The sequence below is a fragment of the Conger conger genome, chromosome 13, assembly GCF_963514075.1.
Source record: "Conger conger chromosome 13, fConCon1.1, whole genome shotgun sequence".
Classification (NCBI taxonomy): Eukaryota; Metazoa; Chordata; class Actinopteri; order Anguilliformes; family Congridae; genus Conger; species Conger conger.
The window spans coordinates 9,819,358-9,841,985 of NC_083772.1; the positions used below are offsets into that span (position 1 = coordinate 9,819,358).

Below are 22,628 nucleotides of genomic sequence, written 5' to 3' on the forward strand. Positions count from 1 at the left end.
CTCAAATTATTTCAAAAGAACCTCTGCTGTATACTGTACATCCAATCCATTATCCAACGCTTATTCCTGGTCAGAGTCGTGGGGGTGCTGGAGCCTATCCCAGCAAGCATAGGGCTAGAGGCAGGAATGCATCCTGCTTATTGTAAAGAAATCATAAATCATTGGGCACCTTAATTGGTAATTCCAAGTAGAGAACTGTTTAGACGCATCCTGATGAAAAACATGCTCATTAAACATTGCCTTGTCCTGAATCCTAAATAAGAAAGTACAACACCTCAAGACCTACTACAGAAGAGCCGTGACCTTTCACTAAGCCCTACATCCAATAGCACTGGCTAAAGACACTGCCACTGTAAACACCCATTCATAGAAACGCCCAACATAATCCTGACGATCAGTCTTCCGCTCCTTAATTGGTGGTTTATCTGATGGTCAGTTCCTTCCTGCCAATTTCAGAGGTTGGAAAAAAAACGTTTGTGAGTACGGCATTCGTACTCACAGCCAGTCTAATTTGTGGAGATCTCTGAAGACGTCCGGACTTAACAACGTGATGCAGTTCTGGCCGAGCACCCTACCGTGAGACAGAGAGACACATTTAAATAAATGAAAGATTATGAATCACCACAACAAGAAATATGTCTAAAGGAATTCTGAGTGCCCCTCCCTTTATGACATTGTCACAGCTTCATAAAAAAAACAAAAAAACAAAGCAAATATGACAGAGCAAATATGGGGCCGGAAGAGAGGCTACATCTTCATCTTAATCTTCAAGTCTGTCACGCTCAGATGAAGACGGCAGTATAAGAGGAATTCATCCTGGGATCCACCAAGTTATCCATCGCCTGAGAGGAGAGGACGGTAATCTATGGGCTTTTTTGGGGAAATTAAACATGACCCTTCCCCATGTCGAAAATGTGTGGACATCAATTAAAGATTAATCCACAGAGTCTGGCAAAAAGATTTAATAAAACCATGTTAATCTCCTCTCCTGGAGATCCGTAAACCTGCATTCGTCAATATTGAAGACGGTGCTGAAGAATAGCCTAGATTTCTCCCCAGACAGACGAGTCTCAGGAAGGCTTTCCTGCATGACATAGGAATTTGAGTGGTGCGGACATGAGAGGAAACTCACAGTTTCTGCAGCTTGTACAGTCCCGAGAAGGCACGACTGGACACGGTCTGAATGCAGTTATTCTGGAGAAACCTGTTAAAGGGACGTAATAATACGCTTGTTCAGATAAAATAACCACACTTGTAAACACCAGAAAGAAAGGTGCAGCTTGATCATGAGTGTACATGTACACACACACACTGCGCATACCGCACTGGAACTGTACATACAAACATTGAGCTCCAGTTCAGTTTGTGTCAGAGGTCGAAAGTTCTGAGTGAACAATCAAGGCTTATACCGCCCGGTTTGAGTACACACTGACCTCGCATTAACTGGGTGAATGTGTGGAAAGGTGCCCTGCTTAATGTCCAGGGCAATGGACAGGGAGGCCCCTGCAAAGCCAAAACAGAGGGCTCAGCCAGGCAGCAACAGGACAAGGGCACAGGCCTTTACCTTCTGCGTTACCGCAGGTGAAATGAAGATTGGCAAGTGGGAAACCTTAATAGCTTGAACCAATGTGTAATGGTTTCTCTGTAAAAGTGACTCCTGGCCCCGGAGAGTCTAGCCCGGTTCATACCTGGCAGCAGTTGCTGGCGGCACCCCTGCTGGGGGTGGGAGTGCATGCGCCAGTGGCATTTCAAACCTTCATAATTTAATTGACCAGCCTTGTGTGCGAGTGTTTGGAATTATTTTGTTAGGCTGAACTCTTGATTTTTAATACTTCTCGGCACCAGGGTAGTGGTCTGAGATCCACTTCGTTAGAAAAACATAAATTGTGACAGAACTGAAATATGCTATTCTTTTACACAGAAAACTCGAAACGGTGTTTAAGTTCAGGTAACAGGACATAGCGCAGACTGGGATAAACCGTGAGCGCCATAGTAATTGTGACACAGACATTTTTTTTTGATTTGCCTCTGTACTCCACAATTTTTTGATTTGTAATCAAACAATTCACATGTGGTTGCAAAGTCTCAGCTTTTATTAAAATGTATTTTTTAGACGTTTTGGTTTCACCATGTAGAAATGACAGCACTTTGTTCATACATTTTGGAGCTCACAGTGCATGACTATATTTAAGGGTCTGCCAAGTGCTGTACCCTGCTGAGGTACTTAGGGAAGTGGTATATCACCCAGACACGAGCACGCGCTGCTCATTACTGTAAGCCATCTGAGATCCCGCTGATTTGTGTTCTCCCTTATGCTCTGCAGCTGCACTCAAAAATATTTAATTAGATAAACCGAAGATTTTTACTTCAACTAAAAACTTAAAAAATAAATTCAAAATGCAAAATATTTTGCGTTTATGTTTTGAAAAGGCTTCCACTGAAAGGAAAAGGCACAGAAAAAAGTCATCATAGATCATTTAGGCATCTCAAGAACATATGCCTTTCGTTTCATTCTCTGAGGTGCAAAAATACACCTCAATTTTCAAGACAAACAAAGAAGGAAAATGAAATGCTTAAAACATTACTACATTCATGAATATTTTGACTTCAAAAGTTTCTGCTATTTTAATGTTGTCCATCAATTGGTAAAGTTATTGGAATATGGTCTATAATGCTCCATGATTAATTCAGTGAAATGAAAAATTATAAATGCCATTTAAATCAATGCCATCTTAACTCAATTCATGAGAACACATAATAAAACACCTTCCTCTTGCTGAGAACATAGTAATTGTTCAAATACACATATTAGCATGCACAGTCTGTAGTAAATCTTTATCTGAAGTACATGTAAAATATAATTCCAACTGTTCATAATGCATTGAGTATTTGTTCAAATTACAGTATATTAGCAAGTGGACAGCTAATTGATTGCAAATCCACTGAATAATTCATTTATATGTTGTACAGCACTTAGCACATAATAGGCTGTATATTGAAATGGGGAGACAATGGGCGTTTATCAGTTTTACATTGTCAGTACAGGGCTATGGACGGCTGTTCATTTTCTCTGACAACCACAAATCCATAAGCTAATGTGCGATTCATTCAATATGTATTGAATGTGAATGATTAACATATTGTGGAGGATGGAACACATTAATATGGTATTGCAGTTTGATATTATGTGTCCTGAAGACTTGATGTGAGCAGAAAAGTCAAACTTGATATACTTCATTAATTTAAAAGACGCAGCTTCCTTCATGAGGCAGACAGATTTATAGGTGAAGCGTCTTTGCCGGATTTGTTCTTTTCACCAGTCCTGTTGTGCGGGATTCAAAGTTTTCATATCCATTTTGGCATGAGCCGACAGCAGCTTTAGTTCAGAAAAGAAGCCAGCTCAGATTCAACATTCTCAACATCCATTTTTGCCTGCAAACAACTGAGTAATTACCAGTTCTGGCAAAACTCTCTGCAAAGGTTCCCTGCTGCCTACACATGAGGGTGCATGACTGGGACCCAGAAGGTTGGTGGTTCAAGCGCCGGTTGCATTACATGACATTACATACACTCTTATCCAGAGCGACGTACAGTTGATTAGACTAAGCAGGAGACAATCCTCCCCTGGAGCAATGCAGGGTTAAGGGCCTTGCTCAAGGGCCCAACGACTGTGCAGATCTTATTGTGGCTACACCGGGATTAGAACTGCCGACCTCGCGTGTCCCAGTCACTTACCTTAACCACTACGCTACCGCCCTGTACACACTTAGTGCTCTCATCAATATGCAGAGATGATTGGATGATTGCAGAGATGATTGGAAACAAGTTTTAGTTTCATCTCGTTAAACTAAGAGCGTATTCTCTGTTGAACTGGAAGGGAACAGGTTCAGACAGATGTGTCCGTGTCATGAAATCTACAGGTCTTGATCTGCACTACTGAACTAACAAATAACAACTCCACCAGCATTCAGTGAGTGAATGAAAATAGAAATATAATGAATATGAATAGAGGCGGCACGGATGGCGCAGTGGGTAGCACTGCCGCCTTACAGCAAGGAGGTCCTGGGTTCGAATCCCCGTCGGCCGGGGCCTCTCTGTGCGGAGTTTGCATGCTCTCCCCGTGTTTGCGTGGGTTTCCTCCCACAGTCCAAAGACATGCAGGTTAGGCTGATTGGGGAGTCTAAATTGCCCATAGGTATGAGTGTGTGAGTGAATGGTGTGTGTGCCCTGCGATGGACTGGTGACCTGTCCAGGGTGTATTCCTGCCTTTCGCCCAATGTATGCTGGGATAGGCTCCAGCCCCCCTGCGACCCTTTCAGGATAAGCGGGTTAAGATAATGGATGGATGAATATGAATATAAATGATACACTGAACACAGTCTGCAAAACTTTTGGTCATTAAATACATGATGTGCCTGGCTTTTATTGGGAACTGTAAGTGTGCCAGCAAGTATTTATGAATGAGATCAAGAAAAGGATTTTGATTTTGATTTGAACAGTCCCAGATGCACATACATTTAATCTACGCAAGGTTGCAAGGCCCTTAACCCCACATTGCTCCAGGGGGGATTGCTGATTGTCTACACCTGTCTTCACCTGCATATAAAGCTCAGTTTCATGTCTTGTCTTAGCGAAATTGTTTGCCTCCTGTTCGTCAGTGCATCTTTTGAGTGGTTTTGTCAAGCCATTGTCTACCCGTTACGAGCCAAGCCTGTTTATTGACCAAAGATTATTGACTTCTGTTTTGTTGACCATTGCCTGCCTGTACCATGACTTTGCCTGCTGTTTTTGTACTTTTGCCCCGTGGAGCAGACTTTGGTCTTGACTCTTGCACCGTCATCGACCCTGAGCCTGCCTACCGCCCGCCTGTACTTCTGCCCCGCTGACCGCTTTCCTGGCTACTGGACTTCTTGCATGGTGTACCGATTACGAGACTGCCTTCTCCCTCGGTGCTGCACTTTGGTTTTTTGGCTGGATTTTTTGTGTATGAACATTGCTTGTTTTTTTTGACCACGCTCTCTGGATATTCCCCGAATAAAGCCCTGACGGGATTTATTACACCATTGTTTCTGAGTCGTGCATTTTGGGTCCAACCCCCCACGCATCCGTCTCATTATCTGTGTATTTAAACCCATTTCAGTTCATTATCTGTGTATTTAAACCCATTTCAGACCATAATCTGTGTATTTACACCCATTTCAGACCATAATCTGTGTATTTACACCCATTTCAGTTCATTATCTGTGTATTTAAACCCTATTTAGACTCTCCAATCAGCCTAACCTGCATGTCTTTGGACTGTGGGAGGAAACCGGAGTACCCGGAGGAAACCCACGCAAGCACGGGGAGAACATGCACAGAGAGGCCCCGGCCGACGGGGATTCAAACCCAGGACCTCCTTGCTGTGAGGCGGCAGTGCTACCCACTGCACCATCCGTGCCGCCCCCTAAAATATTTACAAAGGGAAAAAAACTGAATTTTGGAAACTATCACATAAAAGGGTGACGCTAATAATGTACTACATGTTCTAGTTTATTGTTACGCTAAGGACTTTTTTGATTTACAAAAGTGTGGACTGTTACCAGCCCACACTGCAGAAGTTCATTTTTCATTTAATTTTTTTTTGCAGGGCAACATTTATTTTAGCAGGCAAATTCAGTTGACCCTCACACAGGGCGGAATATCTGACTGGCTGATGTTTTTTTCATATCGGACCTCACACTGACGGCATACAGTGCAGACCCCAAGTATTTGGCTCTGTAGTCCAGCACATTGGATTTGAAATGAAAAAATGAATATCAAGTTAAAAGTGCGAACTGTCACCTAAAATGGGGGACTATGTATAAAAAGGCATGAAATTCCTACACAAATCACGCGGTATGAATGCTCAAATGCTCAAATTAAAGCTGACTGCAACCTTGATTAATTTCAAACCCATGGGCTGGACTGCAGAGCGAAAAGAACAGAAATTGTACCACTGTCAAAATACTTAGGACCGCACTGTATAATATTTACACAAACTAGTGTTTATACTAAGAACATATACAGGTCTTTAATCCATACTCAATCCTTACCCAAGATTTGCGTATAGTCCATACATGCGATATGCTAGCCTGCAGTAGTTCACAAACGACAAAATCCTAATATACAGTATGTTCTTTCCTTCCACAGTAAAATTGCAAAGCCGCATACCCAAACATCCTGAAAGAACATTGGCAAATAAATCTGATTGAGTTCGTTCCTGCCCCAAGGTGTCCCTAAATGACTGACGACGAACATGGGCTCATTATACTGGCTGGGACCACAGAACCACAACGAGTAGTAGTCTCAGGCAAACTCCGAAACACAGCCTTGTGCACAGAAATGAACACAGCCCTGACCCATCAATCGCCACAGAATAAATAGAATAAAACAAATTAGGAAAAATAAGTAGCAGCATGGCCAGACCTCTATGGAGCCTCAGGTAGATGACGTTGCATTGACATTACATTACGTTACAATCACTCAGCAGATGCTTTCATCCAGAGGGTTGCAGAGAAGAGGAAAATATCACTGCAACAGGAATATAAGAACGGCAGTATCACTAAGAAGCCACAGAGGCCCAATAATAATAAGTGCAATGTTAACCTAAAATACAAGAACTAAAAAAAAAATCTCTTAATTACAATGGAGATGGTGCAGCCACTCAGACCAGTCACCAAGAGCCACTCAAAGCGTCACCCTGTCAGCCTTTCAAGTACGGCTTTCATACTCACAGTCTCTGAAGCTCAGCGTACTTGATGAAGGCATCTTCAGGGAGCCTGCCAATTTTATTGCCCTTGAGGGAGCTGTTTAAAAATTAAAACCACAAAGGAACAGCTAAGAGTCCAGCAGGGGAGACATTATTAACAAGGTTTGAGAAGTCCTTGTTTAATCAACACAGCCTAGCAAAGACTCATCAGATTTCATCACAGGGACAGATGCCACAACTGAACTACGTCCAAAAAGACAATACCAAGCTAGGTCATGGCACGTGGATCACTGAACTAACACCGAACCCAAAACAACATTAACTTTGTTGCTTTTCTGTGAAGTTCAATGCAAACCGATCCAAGAGCCCCCCTGCTTGATGCCCTTCAAAAGTAATCACCCCTGAGCATTATCTTCTCTGTGCAGAGAGGCCAGTACAGTCAGCCCACAGGCGGAAAAAAAAAAGCACTTACAGAGAAGTCAAGTTCCTCGACACTTGAGGCACTGCGGTCAAATTTATTTGCACGCACTGGAGTTCGGTTTTGGCGCACTCGCAACCATCCGGGACGTGCTGCAGAACTGGGGAAGGAACAGAAAAGATGGAAGGTTTAAGGGATAAGGACCGAGGACACCCTCACTGACGGCGCGGGCTCGGTATTTAACGTGTTTAATGACCCGGAACGGCCGCAGCTGCGTCAGAAAGCGGAGGCGGCAGGTCAGAGCTTTCAGGGGCAGGAGTGTGAAGTGTGAAGTGTGAATCGCATGCAGGGCGGAGGAGGCGGCACTCACTTACAGCATGGATGGGGAGCGCGCTGCAGGTCCAGCCTCTTAACGGTCTGGTCAAAAAAGTCTGCCCACCCGCTGTTGTCTCCTGCAGAGTTTCAAGACAATTGGCATTCAACGGGACAAGTGCTCCTGTCCTCCTCGCAGTGGACGAAAAACCGTGACCTTCACAAGTTAACACCTGGGCATTCGTGTCGGAGGAGCACACTGCCTTCTGGGATTTATCACCAAAGTTACCTTTAATAGCAGAGAACGGTTAAATACACACGGCAGAATTTACATTTTCAGTTTTTTTTTTTTGTTTTTTTTACATATTTTTTTTTAAAACAATGTAAATCATTTACATTGATACGTGGGTTGCTCAAAACAACGACTGATGCATCCCATGGTTAAGAAAAAAAGCCATTTTTCCATTTTCTCTCCCAATAGTTATCAAATGTTAATATAACATATAAATAATATTTTCCCGTCTGCCAAATATAATTGGCCCGATTAAAAAAACAGCTTAAAATCTTTACAGATATGAATTTATGTAAAGTATTTTTAAGTACATTCATACCATTGTATTTCTTCCTTCAACTCTCTGCATAAATATTGAATGTCATAATGACCTCCTCCTAAGCACTAAGTTTGAAGTTTTCTGAAATGTGAAGGCACCAACTCTCAGTTCTCTTTTCTCTAACTAGTGCTTTGTACAATGAAACCTAAGAGCCAGACTCTGTTAAATAGCCAAAGAATAAGAATTGAATGGAAAATTATCAAGCAAAACTACAAACGATAAAATAGAAAGGCATAATACATTTTTATTTAGCTGACACTTTAACCCAAAGTGACTTACAGTGCATTAGACTAAGCACGCAAAAGTCAAAAGAAAAAACTTCTCTGACATGGAGATCGAAGTTCTGTTCATGGAAGTGGATGGCCTGAGCCGAGGATGACTAAAGCCTGGTAAGATATAGCCTATCTGTTGTAAACTCTGTCTCAAGTTCCACACACGATGAACAGGTAAAATAAAAATGGTTTGACATTAAACGGGAGGCAAAAAAGAAAACTCATACACAAATGAAGCAAATTAGCCACATGGGAAGGTCAGTGTTTGGCCCAGTTGTGTACACTGGAGGAATGTATCGAACAAATTATAGGAGAGGTCGCCGTCTGGAATCCCCCCGTAAGGTGACATCAATAGCCTACGTTTGCACAGAGCCAGAAGGAGGTGTCACAAGCCTCAATCCCAGTGAGCAAAAGACAGAATCTACACATCTAGACCGGTGGAAAGCTGGGACTGAGAGATGTTTTGATAAGTTAGCCCCAATTCAGATCAGGTTTCACTTGGATATAGCCTGGACATGTCCAAGTCGGCTAGAAACCGAATACTACTTGGTTTTCACCCGAGCGTCTAGATATCTACACGGCTCTAGACCTACACATCTAGCCAGGTGAAAACCCAGTTCATTTCCACCAAGAATAAGAAGGCTACAAAAACATGATTAGAAAATGGAAGATAAATGGAACAGCTGAAGTCAAGGCAAGGTCTGGAAGACCAAGAAAGATTTGAGATAGAATGCCCCGAGACCTGGTGAGAAATGAAGAACTTACTCATCACTGCAAAAGAGCTGCAAAACAGGTCTAGCTGTTCACAGGACAGCAATACAATGTACTTTAAACAACAAAGACCTACATGGCAGAGTTGCCAGAAAGAACGACCTCAACACAAAATTAAGTGTCTGAAGTATGCAAAATAAAACAGTAAGAAGCCTGAAGCCTTTTGGAACAATGTGCTTTGGATTGAAGAAACAAAAAATTGAACTTTTTGGCCACCACCAAAGAAGAGACGAACACATTGCCAACTGTGAAGCATAGAGGTGGATTCATTATGCTTTGGGGTTGTGTGGCAGCTGGGGGCACAGGAAATATTTTCCGCATGGAAGGAATAATGGATTCCACCAAATAACAAGAAATTCTAGAGGATAATGTTCAAAGGTCAGTCATGATATTGAAGTAATGTTGCTTTAAAATTTGAAGAAATGTGTCATGTTTAACATTGTACCATGTAGGTCAGGTTCGCTTCAGTTCACTTAGATATTAACTGTAAAAGGCTTTTTGACCAAGGGTGCTCAAATATTTGCACACTACTGTACTTACCAACTACTTAACTACTATTATATATAACTATACATACTCTAGTAAGTAGTTCATTTATTCACTTTCAAACTCAGCTTGGATCTCCATGTGGTTTCTTCTTAAAATGAACACTGATAAACATCAAAGATATATGACAAATTATAATTTTACCCCTTGAAATGGAAACAGTGATGTGATCCTGCCAAGCCTACTTATACACATCTCAAAGCGATTTGTAATGTGCATATTAAATAAGCAGAGGATCATGGAGCACATTCAACATTCACATTTTCTCATTCTGGAGCCAAAAAAATTAATTACCCTCTGAGTAAAGGCTGATTAATGCTGGTGATTCTGCAATCCTTCCACACGCTTCCACACAGGCACACACTCTCATATGAATGGGTGTACACACAAATACTGTGCCGTGCCCTATGCACATGCATGTGTACAGTATGCGCACATGAGCATACACAGACACACACACACACACATGCACATACGCACACATGCACACATGCGCGCACACACACACACACACACACACACAGATTCACACACACACACACACACACACACACACACACACACAGATGCACACACACACACACACACACACAGATGCGCACACACACACACACACACACACACACACACACACACAGACGAACGCACACACAGGCTATTTGAAAGAGGACTCACCACAGTTCTCCTCATCAGCCCCGTTCTGACAGTCAGGATGGCCATTGCAGTGATGCTCTTGTGCCACGCACGTGCTCAGATTGCCACAGGGGAAGTGCCCCAGAGGGCAGTCTGTCTCCAGGGCAACCATTGCAGCCGCTAGAGAAAAAATAATAGAGGCTGTGCAGCAGTCTCACCTCAACACATACAATAAAATACACATTACATTACATTACTGGCATTATTATTGGCATTTGGCAGACGCTCTTAACCAGAGCGACGTACAGTTGATTAGACTAAGCAGGAGACAATCCTCCCCTGGAGCAATGCAGGGTTAAGGGCCTTGCTCAAGGGCCCAACGACTGTGCAGATCTTATTGTGGCTACACCGGGGATCGAACCACCGACCTCGCATGTCCCAGTCACTTACCTTAACCACTACACTACCGCCCTGTACACACTTAGTGCTCTCATCAATATGCAGAGATGATTGGATGATTGCAGAGATGATTGAAAACAAGTTTTAGTTTCATCTCGTATTCTCTGTTGAACTGGAAGGGAACAGGTTCAGACAGATGTGTCCGTGTCATGAAATCTACAGGTCTTGATCTGCACTACTGAACTAACAAATAACAACTCCACCAGCATTCAGTGAGTGAATGAAAATAGAAATATAATGAATATGAATATAAATGATACACTGAACACAGTCTGCAAAACTTTTGGTCATTAAATACATGATGTGCCTGGCTTTTATTGGGAACTGTAAGTGTGCCAGTAAGTATTTATGAATGAGATCAAGAAAAGGATTTTGATTTTGATTTGAACAGTCCCAGATGCACATACATTTAATCTTTTTGTGCATGGTAGCTACAGATCCATCCATCCATCCATTCATTATCTAACCCGCTTATTCCCAGTCATGCATTCGGCGAGAGGCAAGAATACACCCAGGACAGGTTGCTAATCCGTCACAGGGCACACATACACTATTCACTCACACACTCAACAGCCTAATTTCAACTCTCCACTTAACCTAACCTTTGGACTGCGGGAGGAAACCAGAGTACCCGGAGGAAACCCACATGGACACAAAACTCCGCACAGATAGGCACCAGCCACGATTTGAATCCAGGACCTTGTTATGTTCAGGCAGGTATTCCAAGAATTGTTCTCGGAAGAGATCTATGTGCTTTCAGTAAATACAATCTAATAAAGTTTTGGAATCCAGTTTATACTCTTGAGCTGCGAAGGAGATGACCTTCAGCCTCCAAAATAAGAAACGATAAATGAAAAACGTGTCCACGAGAAAACACTGGCACACTCATTTTATTTCAGTGGCCACAGAGAAAGCTCATCAAAACTGTGTCCACAACAAAGGCAAACTTTTGTAATATAATCACGTATAGCAGACTGCAGGGCATAGGAATCAATAAAAAACAAACACATACATTTAAAGTGAAAGCTGAGCATTGACACATCACTCTTTCCATCCCTTCATTTTAACTGATTCGTCTGCAGGTTTCATAGCCCCGGCATTGTTGTGCGTAAGCCGTGCATCATTCATTTTCAGTGCACCAATCAATCAAATGTATTTGCAAAGCGCCATTAACAGAATAACGTACACAGCATGCGCTACAAAAACCCGAAGCAATTTTATGAGAAAGGGAGTAAAAGTGACACAAAAGACAAAAATGTTGCATCACCAAACGCAAAAGTGAAACATCAAATTAAATATAACTCAGATCTTCTTTGATCATTACAAAACAGCCTTGATGTGCCAAACCAATTAGAAAGCAGGAAGGGTACCACATGAGGATGATTTCAAGGTTCTGTGCGGAGTAGCAAAACCAGAAGCCATAAAAATACTATCAGCATTCACAAGCATGCATATGCCATATACCAAGTATAACAATTTTGGCTGAAATTTTCATCTAACAAACTGCTCCTATTTTCAATACAATATCCGCATAGCACCTCAGCAGCACCCGCAAGTGTAAAGAATGAAGATAAGTATCTGGGTCCCTTTCTGAAGCAGCAGCTGTTGTGGATGGAGCAAACTATTTGACACTTGTTTTAAATGACATATGATATACAGACAAGTTGAGAAGGATCACTAGCACCACTTTGAGTTGACTATTCTTGCCATTATGTCTGCTGTCTGGACACAAGAGTGGAAATTCTGACCGTACTTGACCTAAAACCTAAAACAGTTTTATTTATTTTATTAGTTTTATTTAATATTATTTATTTGTGTTACTTTTCCCTGTTGAGATTCAGAGCGTAATCTGGAGAGGACCGTCGGCATTGCATAACCTCACATATCCGGTCATCAATCGAAGAGTAGTCTCCAGCTCTCCGGAAGCCGGGCAGGCTAGGCGCGTGCGGGTCTAAGAGATCCATCTAAAGGACCCTTAATCCTGGTCCCATAGCGCCGGGATGAAGGATACTGCTGAGTCCGCCTGGCTGCTTTCCCAGAGTACCCAGAGTACATCCAATAAACCTAATGCAACGTTGACCACAAACGCCCCGGCAAGTACCGGCTGCAGACAGCCCGTGGCAGCCCTACGGCAGATGATGTGCCACAGGGAATAAACATGACTCAAGTGTATGAGTGTGGGGACAGGAGACAAATTAGAAAAGGGAAAAATAGAGAAAATAGAGTCCACTATGAAGGAAAAAAAGCAGTATCCTGTTTAACAGAAGGGGGAACCAAAATGAAATACTATCTGTGTCCGTATATCTATCTTTCTGTCTGTATGTAAATCCTTGAACATAACTTAGGTGGCACTACTGCACGAAATACCTTGTCACTGTTACACACAGGGAAGTCTTATTCTTAAACTGTGCATGTCGCCCTCCATCATCTAGTTATTATCGCGAAGTGAATGAAGTTGTGTATCCATGCGACCATTGCTCGACGAGGCTGTGCATCTGCTGTCCACGTGCATTGGAAGTTGCCACTATCCATGGGTGGGTTGGGAAGGGAGAGAGGGGCCTGATTCATCTGTCAGTTTATATGTCAAATTTGTACCAGCCAACCAATTACAACTGACCAAGAGAAGAAGTAAATCAACCATGTGTAATTCAATTGGACAGTGAATCTGGAGCACACCAGTGCTGTCTGTGGCCAGCAGCTCCACTGGCTGTTATTTAAGGCAGGGAGGGAGGGATTCAGTCAACAGCAGGTACCTGATCAACCGGAGCCACTGCTAAAGCACAGTGATGAGGGAGATACACTATAACCAAAATCTGCCCTGTAAGGACGGAATCAGTGCTCCTGCCACCCTGCTAAAGCACTCATCATTGGCGCAGTGATTGGTCACTGCAACAAGAATCAGCGATTAATAAGAATGCATCTTGTCTCCCCAAAATTAATCTTTACACAAACTGGGCAACAAAAAAAATAAAATGTCCACAACCGTACAAATAACATTCCCTCAAAACATGGTTCCTCTGTTAGCCAAAGATACTTGTGGGTGTTTAGGTTTGATGAAGTATGGCTGCTTGTCAACAACATTTCGTCATTTTTGAAGACAAATCACCCAAGTGTTTCTGATTAATTCTGCACAGCACATTCTCAGAGCTCATAAATGCAGAGGTTCACTATAAACATATTTTTGCTGACTTGGCATCAACTGAGTACTTTTGTTGCACATTAGAAGAGAAAAATGAACTGTGCTACCATGCTATTAATTTGCTGTCTCAGAAAACAGAGAGAAATTGGGGATGATTTTCCACACAGATGGGTACAACAGAATCTACACTGAACAAAAAAAAAAAAACAAACAAGTGCCTCAGCTGTCTATTAATTCACAAAATGGCAGAACATATTTTGCACTGTGAAATCAAGGCAATAACTATGGTAATGTAGTGTATCCAAGCAGTGGGGGGCCTTTGATTTATGATGTCTTGCTCATATGGTAGAAAATGAATAAACCATCACACATAATCTGACTGCCTCATGGTGGCATGCGTCGCTGCAGAGAAAACTTCATCAGCACAGGTATGCTTCTCTGCCCCTTGTAAGGCCAGAGGTCTGGATCTCTCTCTCTCTCACAAACACATTTGTGATTTCAGAATGTTTTTCCACAGTTTCGCAACAATGGGGATAACATAATATTTGTCGGCCTCTCTCCTTGGATGTACGTCAAGGCGTTACATAAATTCCTAGATGACTCTAATAAGGGCGTTCCCAAAAGTATACTCAAAGATTCAGGTCAAAGAGGAGGTCGACATCGTCCTCCAGCAAGGTGAAGGTCAGTGTATTCAGTAAGCCGCGTTCACGCCTGCAGAAGGCAAGGTTTTAGCAGAGAGGTGAAATAAGTATTCTTTCCAGTGACAAAACTAGGGTTGAAGCCTTGTACAATATATATTTTGATTATTTTTATAACGCAAAATGCCAACATTATACATTTGCCCCTTTCTGCTCCAGTAGTTCCAGAGTGGAATTCAAAGTCTGATTGACACCCAACGTGCCGATGCTGAGTGTATCTGACCAAAACGTACAATTCTGGTCTCATCTGATCACAGCACCTTCGTTCAATTATATTTAAATGACCGAATGAGGCCATATCAGTTATACCAATGACATGGCTGGACTTTCCATAAGACAATGACCCAAAACATACCTCATAATCCACAAAGAAATTGTTCTGTGACAACAAAATGGCTCTCTAAGGCACCGGACCTCAATCCATTCGAAAACCTGTGGGCTGAACTGACGAGGGCAGTTGATATGCACAAAAACAAGTGTGATCTTTTGTGAGTAATGGTCAATAATGCCTCCAAATGTGTTCTTAACCATGTCAAGCTTGATTTTGGTTAAATCTATTTTTTATTAAATTAATGTTTGATTTTGGTTGGTTCCACTAATGTTGGCACTTAACTGAAAAATAAGGGCATGAACGGCTTAAAGGTTTGAACAGGAATGAAAGGGTGGAAAGTTATACTGATGAATTTATATCCAGCTGAAAGATGCTGAGGAATTCTTTGCAGGTATTTTGAACAGTTCTGTCAAAAAGCAAGGACTGCATCTATTTTTACACAGAGCAGGTCATGCGCATTAACACATGTTGTCAACTAAAACGGGTTTGTGAACTTGTGACCAAAAAAAAGAAATGCACTCAATTCAATTAAATTTATTCTTCTATAGCCCTTTGCACCGAAAACTGTCACAAAGACACTTTACAGATTAACACAGGAGAGAATTAAACATATCAGTAGCAGGGGGGCCGTGGTGGTGCAACAGGCTAAGACCTACGGTTGCAGTTCACTGCAGTTGCACACCGGGGACCGGGGTTCGACTCCTGCTCACGTGGAGCAGTATAATTGGCTCGCTCCAGAGGGAGGGACTCGGCAGGATTAGTAGATTGCCGCACAATAAAAAGCACCTCGGAATCACGGAAGACATGAGACGAGATGGCTTGAAGAAGGCGTGTTGCTCTCCTTCGGGCGGTGTGGGCGGTGTATCTAATCGTAGCTCTAATTGAATCAGACGGAGTACAATTGGCTACCAAACTGGGAGAAAAAGGGAAAAAATGTGAAAATAAAACTTTACAAAAAAAAACATATCAGTAGCAATGGCATATGAGGAAAATTACTCCCTTAGGGAAGAAAAACTCTCAAACAGTGGTGAGAAAAAAGTCAACGATGGGAAGAAATCTCAGGAGGAACCCAGCTATAGGGGCATGCCCATCCTCCGCTGGCCTAGAGGTTTAAGGTATGAACTAGAAAGTTCATATGGAGGGATGTAGAGTCTGGAGTTCAGAGGGTAGGGGGATGACTAAATCACAGTTAACTTATTTGCCAATCACGACCAGCTTATCTGTTGAAGAGTGCGAAGTCTTGTTTTGTCATTATTTGATGTCATGAAGGCAATCATGCTCACGGTGTTAAATAAACTTCTCCCAATTCAGCGGGTGAATTTCATCCATCTCCTTCCACAATGCTGCCAGACCCTCTCCTTATTCACAACATCCAGGGCCCAGCCGGGCGGCCCCCTTCCCCGCTCACAGCGTGACCCTATTCCGAAGCGCTCTTTTCTTTCGGGTTCATTGGCATTTTTCGACAAAGGAGCACGGACGAGAATCAATAGAGCCTTATCGGAGAGGCGGCTTGGGTCACGTGCCGGTTCTCTCCCGCTGTTTGAGCGGAATGGTCGTCTGTCAAAGTCGAGCACGTACTCCACGAATGATGAAGAGAGCTCCAACTCATCTCGGATCTATAAAAACAGCACGTACGTGGCCAACTGATAAGATGATGAAATGGACCATGAATCGGTGAAGAAAGGATATGTCGCTGCCTTAATTATGGTGGTTTTCAACCTGCACTGATCACATCGCATCTTAAGTACATAAGGACATTAAGTACACACACACACACACACACACACACACACACACACACACACACACACACACACACACACACACACACACACAATATTGTAACTGCTTTCATATGTTCTCCAGTGACACCCTGGATGTTAATGCATTGTAATGGGTGCCAAGTTACACACTTTTTATGGACATATTTTCAACGGGATTCATGTTTGGACTTTGGCTGGGACATTCCAAAGTCCATATGGACTTGATATTTAAATCATTCCTTCGTAGTTTTTGCCATGTATTTTGGTGACTTGTCCCGTTGGAATATTAATCTTTACCTTAAACACAGATCTCTTGCAAACTGAAACAGGGTCTCCTTAAAGTGTCAATCCGTAATTGTATTTGACACCTCAGGATTGCATTTGTTTGTAGTAATATCGATTCAATATGTTTGTCTTCTTAAATTGTTCCTCTATATGTTACTGGTGGTTTCAGGGGTGACATTCCTGCCACAGAATCAACTTTCCTAAAGGCCTTTCCTAAAGTACTGCATGGTCTATAGGGTGTAAAACAGACACCGAGTCCTTTATCGGGTTTAAATGGCAAAGTGACACCTCAAAAGGGCCAATTACTGATCCAAATGTGTGGACAAACAGAATGCTGAAATTGTGCTTTGCTAAAGGATTTATTTTTTCTTTACTCATTTAATGAATGTGTACCCTAAAGCCTGAAGGACCGTCATTTTATCCTAGGGATTTTGGGAATACCAACTCAAATTTAGCATGAAATGATGAATCTACACTCCCTTGATCCCCAGATTAGTGGCTTCAACTCCACCAAGGCTCTGCCGCTTCTTGTCTCTGCTACTTTTCAACTATTTGCGCACTTTCCACAGATGTGTTCCAAAGATTTATGCCTGAAACTGGTAGCCCACAAATGGAGACGGAATTTTCTTCTCCCAGTGTTTGTGAATGAAACACAGACAATGCAGCCAATGAGGCAGCGACAGATGAGACAAATGGCCTGTGAGCTCAGGTTTGCAGATGAGATCTTGCAGAAGGAAGAGATCTCACAACAACAACTGGAACGTCTAATTCCAAGATTTCCTCTCTCTCACTCTCTCTCTCTCTCTCTCTCTCTCTCACACACACACACACACACACACAAGTGCACACAGCAAATTAGGGCAGAGATGAAGCTGTGGGAAGCTGGGGATGTTCTGTGTAAATTCTTATCACTAAAACAAAATACACTCACTAAAAAGTTGCTTTGAAGCTGCTGTTGCAAGCTCAACCACATTGACAAATGTAAATGCTAACTCAGATATCCCTTTTACCTCAGCACAATTGTTCATTTCACATAGATATGTGTTAAAGTAATGGGTAAAAGAACATAGGGATAACCACCCAGCAGCAGTAGCCTAGTATTCAACATGTTAGATTGTCATTTGTCACTTAAGACATCTTAAGTGACAACGGAAAAGTTCTTAATCTAACATGTTGAATTTCGCAACAGGTCTACAACATTTTTATACAGCGGTGCACATTTACACTGAACACGAATGAGTCCCTTCTCAAGTGCAAACACCGTATGCATCTTAAAAGTGTAGTCGGATTTGAACAGTTGTTAGCTATTTTCTAGGCTACTCTTTAATGGGAGAATTCATTAGCCTACTTGACTGGATTACTGGTTACCATGTAGCAATAGCAAGCTATAGTAGGTTACTTGGGTAAGATTGCCGACTCTGTACATCTACCCGCTCTAACACGCCAACTATATGTGCGTGTAGGCTACCTGGACACCCACTCAAATATAAGGCATTCAAAGCGTTGCGATTACTTTCCGTTTGGAAGTATACACAACACAAGTTAAAACAACAATATCGCACAATTTGCCAAAAATGCTTCAAGTCGTGGTAAACCAACGAAGAATTGCACTGACTGCATTTCTTAAAAGTAGACAAATGTTACATTAATTGGCTACTTGCTACATAGGCCTACATAAAATTTTAATTAAAAGTTTGTCTTGCTTGCCATAATAATAAGCAGGCTAACCCAAAGCATCGGCAGTTTGATTATGATAATCCATAGCTAAATAACAGGCTACTGCCATTTAAAAAGTTGAAAATAAAAATCTATTGTGTTTTTTTTTTCTCAATAGAACGAGCAGCCTCCCACATTAAAAACTTCGCAACTTCAAATTAAATTAAAAGCGAAAATTACAAAAAGGTGCAAGACACTAAAAACTTAAACGAGAGGTGTTTGCAAAAGTCTTACCTTTGACTGTTGACAATGCCAGGTAAATGGGAAGTATTATAGGGGAACCCAACCAACAGCAGAAAGACAGTACAAATTTGATTGATCCCATGTCTGTTTTGTTTCGTATGTCCAGATCCCTTTACTGATGGACGTTCAGAATTCTCCGCAAACCCACCGGGCAGGTACACTCATTACTATCCGCTAAATAAAAGACCAAACCAAAAACAAAAAATAAACTGAAGAAGAAAATTTGCTCTGCTAAAACAGTAAAGAAAATGCCGCCAGTTGCCTACTATAAAACAGAATTCAAGTCTCAAGCTGGCAAATCAGTCACGACTTCAATAAACGAAACGGCGCGACTGTAAAATGTTCCTGCTTGTGTTCCAAACGCAGCCGGTAGGCTATTGCAATCAGGTCGTCTGGTTAGAGGTGGTTGTATTCCTTTAACAGTGTGTCAGCCTCTAATCAATATAAACCGCATAATATATGCTAAATGTATACCTAAGTTTTCATTCAACGAATTACAAATGTTAAGTGTCACTATCTTATTACTCGCTAAACTGGACAGCGGAATGGCCAACGCCTGGTCACCGACTGAAATCTTTGACACATCAGCTACTCCCTAATATGGGTTGTCCGTTGTAGAACTTCGTAGACTTCTATTAATTGACATTGCCCGTAAGAGCTGTTTCATTTCAGCTTTTGAGCAGTGGGTTAGTTCAGCTTTGATGCACCACATGGGTCAAAAGTGACCCGATTGATTCTTATTTTCTATATCTTTAAAGTATAATATTGTTTGTATGCGCATGTTCATGGACCATGTGCAGTGTGTGCTATTGAATAGATTACATTATACAATGTATTATTTGATATCAATAATGAGTTAGTCTCTAATCTTTTTATAACAATATTTGTAATAATAATTAACAAATATATTACACTTGACAATGAGGTTATATTAATTGTCATTAACTAATTTAGTTGTTAATAATGATGTGATGTACAAATTAAGCATTAAATGAACTTTTCATTAGTTAATGTTTGTTAACTACTAATGTATTAGCAACATATTTTTAATAGCTACATAATATTTATAGCTACATATATATGAATTGGCATCAACTAATGTCGTTGTTAAAATCACTAAATGATGTAAAATTACATGAACAAAGCTGTACACATTAACTTCTCCGTAGGTAGTTGGCAACTAGGCTACATTAGTTCATGTCAAGTAATGCAACATTATTGTAAATTGTGACAAACATATCTAGTATATTAGAAAAAACAGTCTGTTGTGAGAACACAGAATAGTTGTCAATTTTATGTTATTGCTGCAACATGCAAAGTAAATTATTTTAGATATATAGGAGCTAGCTTGTGTTTTCTAAAAATGCGCAGGAGAGTGCTGACATTTTATCTCACTTTAAAACAAAAACCTTTACAGCTTAAATCTGTAGATCAACCTTTATGTGCAGTATGTCTCCAAACATTAAGTCATACCAAAACAAATAACTTAATGTCCAATAGAATTAGTACCAGAAGCGTGTGTGATCAGAAACATTCAAATGATGGTTTGCCCATCAGAAAACTCCAGAAACTTGGACCAATTAAAATGCAAAATTATTTCCACATTATTTCAGTGGGTGTATTTTGTCATGAGAGAAATTTCAGACACAGAGTAGAAACCTAAATGCCAGTCTCACGGAGTTAAATATTCACATATTTAACACACCATCACAAACACACACTCACACATAAGTTTGTGTTTGTTTATTTGGAGACTTACATACTCCATATGCTCACATTTGTTAAACCATTCTCAGCCAGAATGAAATTAGTCATTATAACACAGTTTTAAAAAAAGAGTTTAATGTAAAAGACCAGTGAATGCTTGAACAGCAACCGTTTCCTGGAGTAAAATTAAACATTGGGTTGTAGCTGTACTGTACATCAGTAGACAGTGGTTGATCTCAAATCCTGGATGGGCTAGAGCTGACAACTGCATTCTGGGATCAGTACTGTCTTACTGTTGCAATAGCTAAGACGCTCTAGGGCTGTGTTCCATTATCATTCACTCCACTCCCCCACTACCACTCCTCCAAATGGTAAATGGTAAATGGTTGGCATGTATATAGCGCCTTTATCCAAAGCGCTGTACAACTGATGCTTCTCATTCACCCATTCATACACACACTCACACACCAATGGTGATTGGCTGCCATGCAAGGCGCCGACTAGCTCGTCAGGAGCATTTGGGGGCTAGGTGTCTTGCTCAGGGACAGTCAACACAGCCCGGGCGGGGGATCAAACCGGCAACCCTCCAACTGCCAGACGACTGCTCTTACTGCCTGAGCCATGTCACCCCATTTCCACTCTAGTGGAAGTATGTGGAGCAAAGGAGTGGAGTTAACGAGTGGAGCAAAGGAGTGGAGTTAACAAGTGGAGCAAAGGAGCGAAAAAGGGGGAGTGAAGAAAATCTGTTTTTTTGGCTTTGCCGTTATGAAAGACGATGTCCTGTGTTGAATAAATTGCCCTCTGTTAATCGTTATTTTTTGCAGATTTCTACACAGACCTTGCACATGGTCAGCCCATTTAAAGCTACAAAATCGCATGTAAGTAGTTTCAAGCACAAATTGCATAGTAGGATGCAGTAGCCTGTAAAAACACAAACCTAACATTGGATCAAAGTAAAAAATCTCTGCAAACATAACTAGGCTTCTGTAATCCCAGAATACTGATGTGTCTGATCTGACACAAAAAGAAGAACACACAAATTTGGCGAAATATTTGGTATAATTGGTGGAATTCAAGTTCCTTGCCATCTCTGCTTTCTGGATCTGGACAGTGCCGGATTTTCTGGGTTGGGTTTTCATAGTATGTGGGCGTGAACAAGATGAAGCCACCCAGACACGTGAAAAGACTTCTGCTGAAACATACATCCTTGTACACTACACTGGGGGAGTGGAGGAGGGCGGAGTTGAAGCGGTTTTGTTTGTATATTTAAAAAATGGGACAGTGGAGGGAGGGATTCCACGAAGATCGGTTTCCGGGGCACACAGTCAGAGGAGGGTGGTAGTAGAGTTAAGGAGTATGCACTTTCCGGCTAATGGTACACAGCCTAGGACACCCTCCTCTCCCCCACTAATCCAAAGGATGCCACACCAATTCTGTGCCATCTCCTTGTCCAGAATCATCGACAGTGTGTCTAACTAATCTCTATTACAGGTGTCACTTCTGGTAATCAGCCAGGCACAAGAGATCAAATTATTCAGCGGGGGTGAATAATTCATATGACCTTTGCGCATAGTTCACACTCCCATCTGTTTCACTTCCCTCAAGTTGTTGCTTGAATGCTTTGATGTGTGAAACAGAGCATGGCTCAGCACGCAATGGCTGTCTGAGGGTGAACCCATTAATTGAATCCATCTGTGTGGTGTTGGTGTTTTGTCCAGAAGTACACATTAATTTACACACCTGGACACAAGGCCTGTTTTAGAGCCATACATATAGTAAAAGGGGAGAGCAGGGTTGTCACATGGGTAAGTTGTCACACTGTTAATTTCTTCAAAACAAGAGGCACGACCTGAAACAGGAGATAATAAAGTAGCTGCAGTCCTTGAGATGTAGCTAATTAGGAAAGATGTCAGTTTGGGGCAAGTTGTCACACTTGACAACTTTTCCCCACTATAAATTGACACAGAACCTGCTTAAAAAATCATTGTGAGCAA

General features: G+C 41.7%; 1 protein-coding gene across 2 annotated transcripts in view; it reads right to left on the bottom strand.

The window, feature by feature from the left end:
* The window catches only part of rxfp2b (relaxin family peptide receptor 2b), a 41,931-nt gene extending 22,383 nt beyond the window's left edge, over positions 1 to 19,548 (bottom strand). Inside the window, exons 1-8 of one of the 2 annotated variants that reach the window (XM_061217007.1) lie at positions 19,453 to 19,548; positions 18,919 to 19,101; positions 10,336 to 10,473; positions 7,523 to 7,600; positions 7,203 to 7,308; positions 6,756 to 6,827; positions 1,133 to 1,204; positions 500 to 571 (exon numbers count right to left, since the gene is read on the bottom strand). In XM_061217007.1, coding sequence (XP_061072991.1) covers positions 500 to 571; positions 1,133 to 1,204; positions 6,756 to 6,827; positions 7,203 to 7,308; positions 7,523 to 7,600; positions 10,336 to 10,473; positions 18,919 to 19,009 — 629 coding nt within the window. In that variant the 5' untranslated portion in view covers positions 19,010 to 19,101; positions 19,453 to 19,548. Of the gene's footprint in view, positions 1 to 499; positions 572 to 1,132; positions 1,205 to 6,755; positions 6,828 to 7,202; positions 7,309 to 7,522; positions 7,601 to 10,335; positions 10,474 to 18,918; positions 19,285 to 19,452 lie in introns of those variants that run through there. The other variant, XM_061217006.1, reaches the window with a different exon arrangement.
* Between the last annotated feature and the right edge of the window lie 3,080 nt (positions 19,549 to 22,628).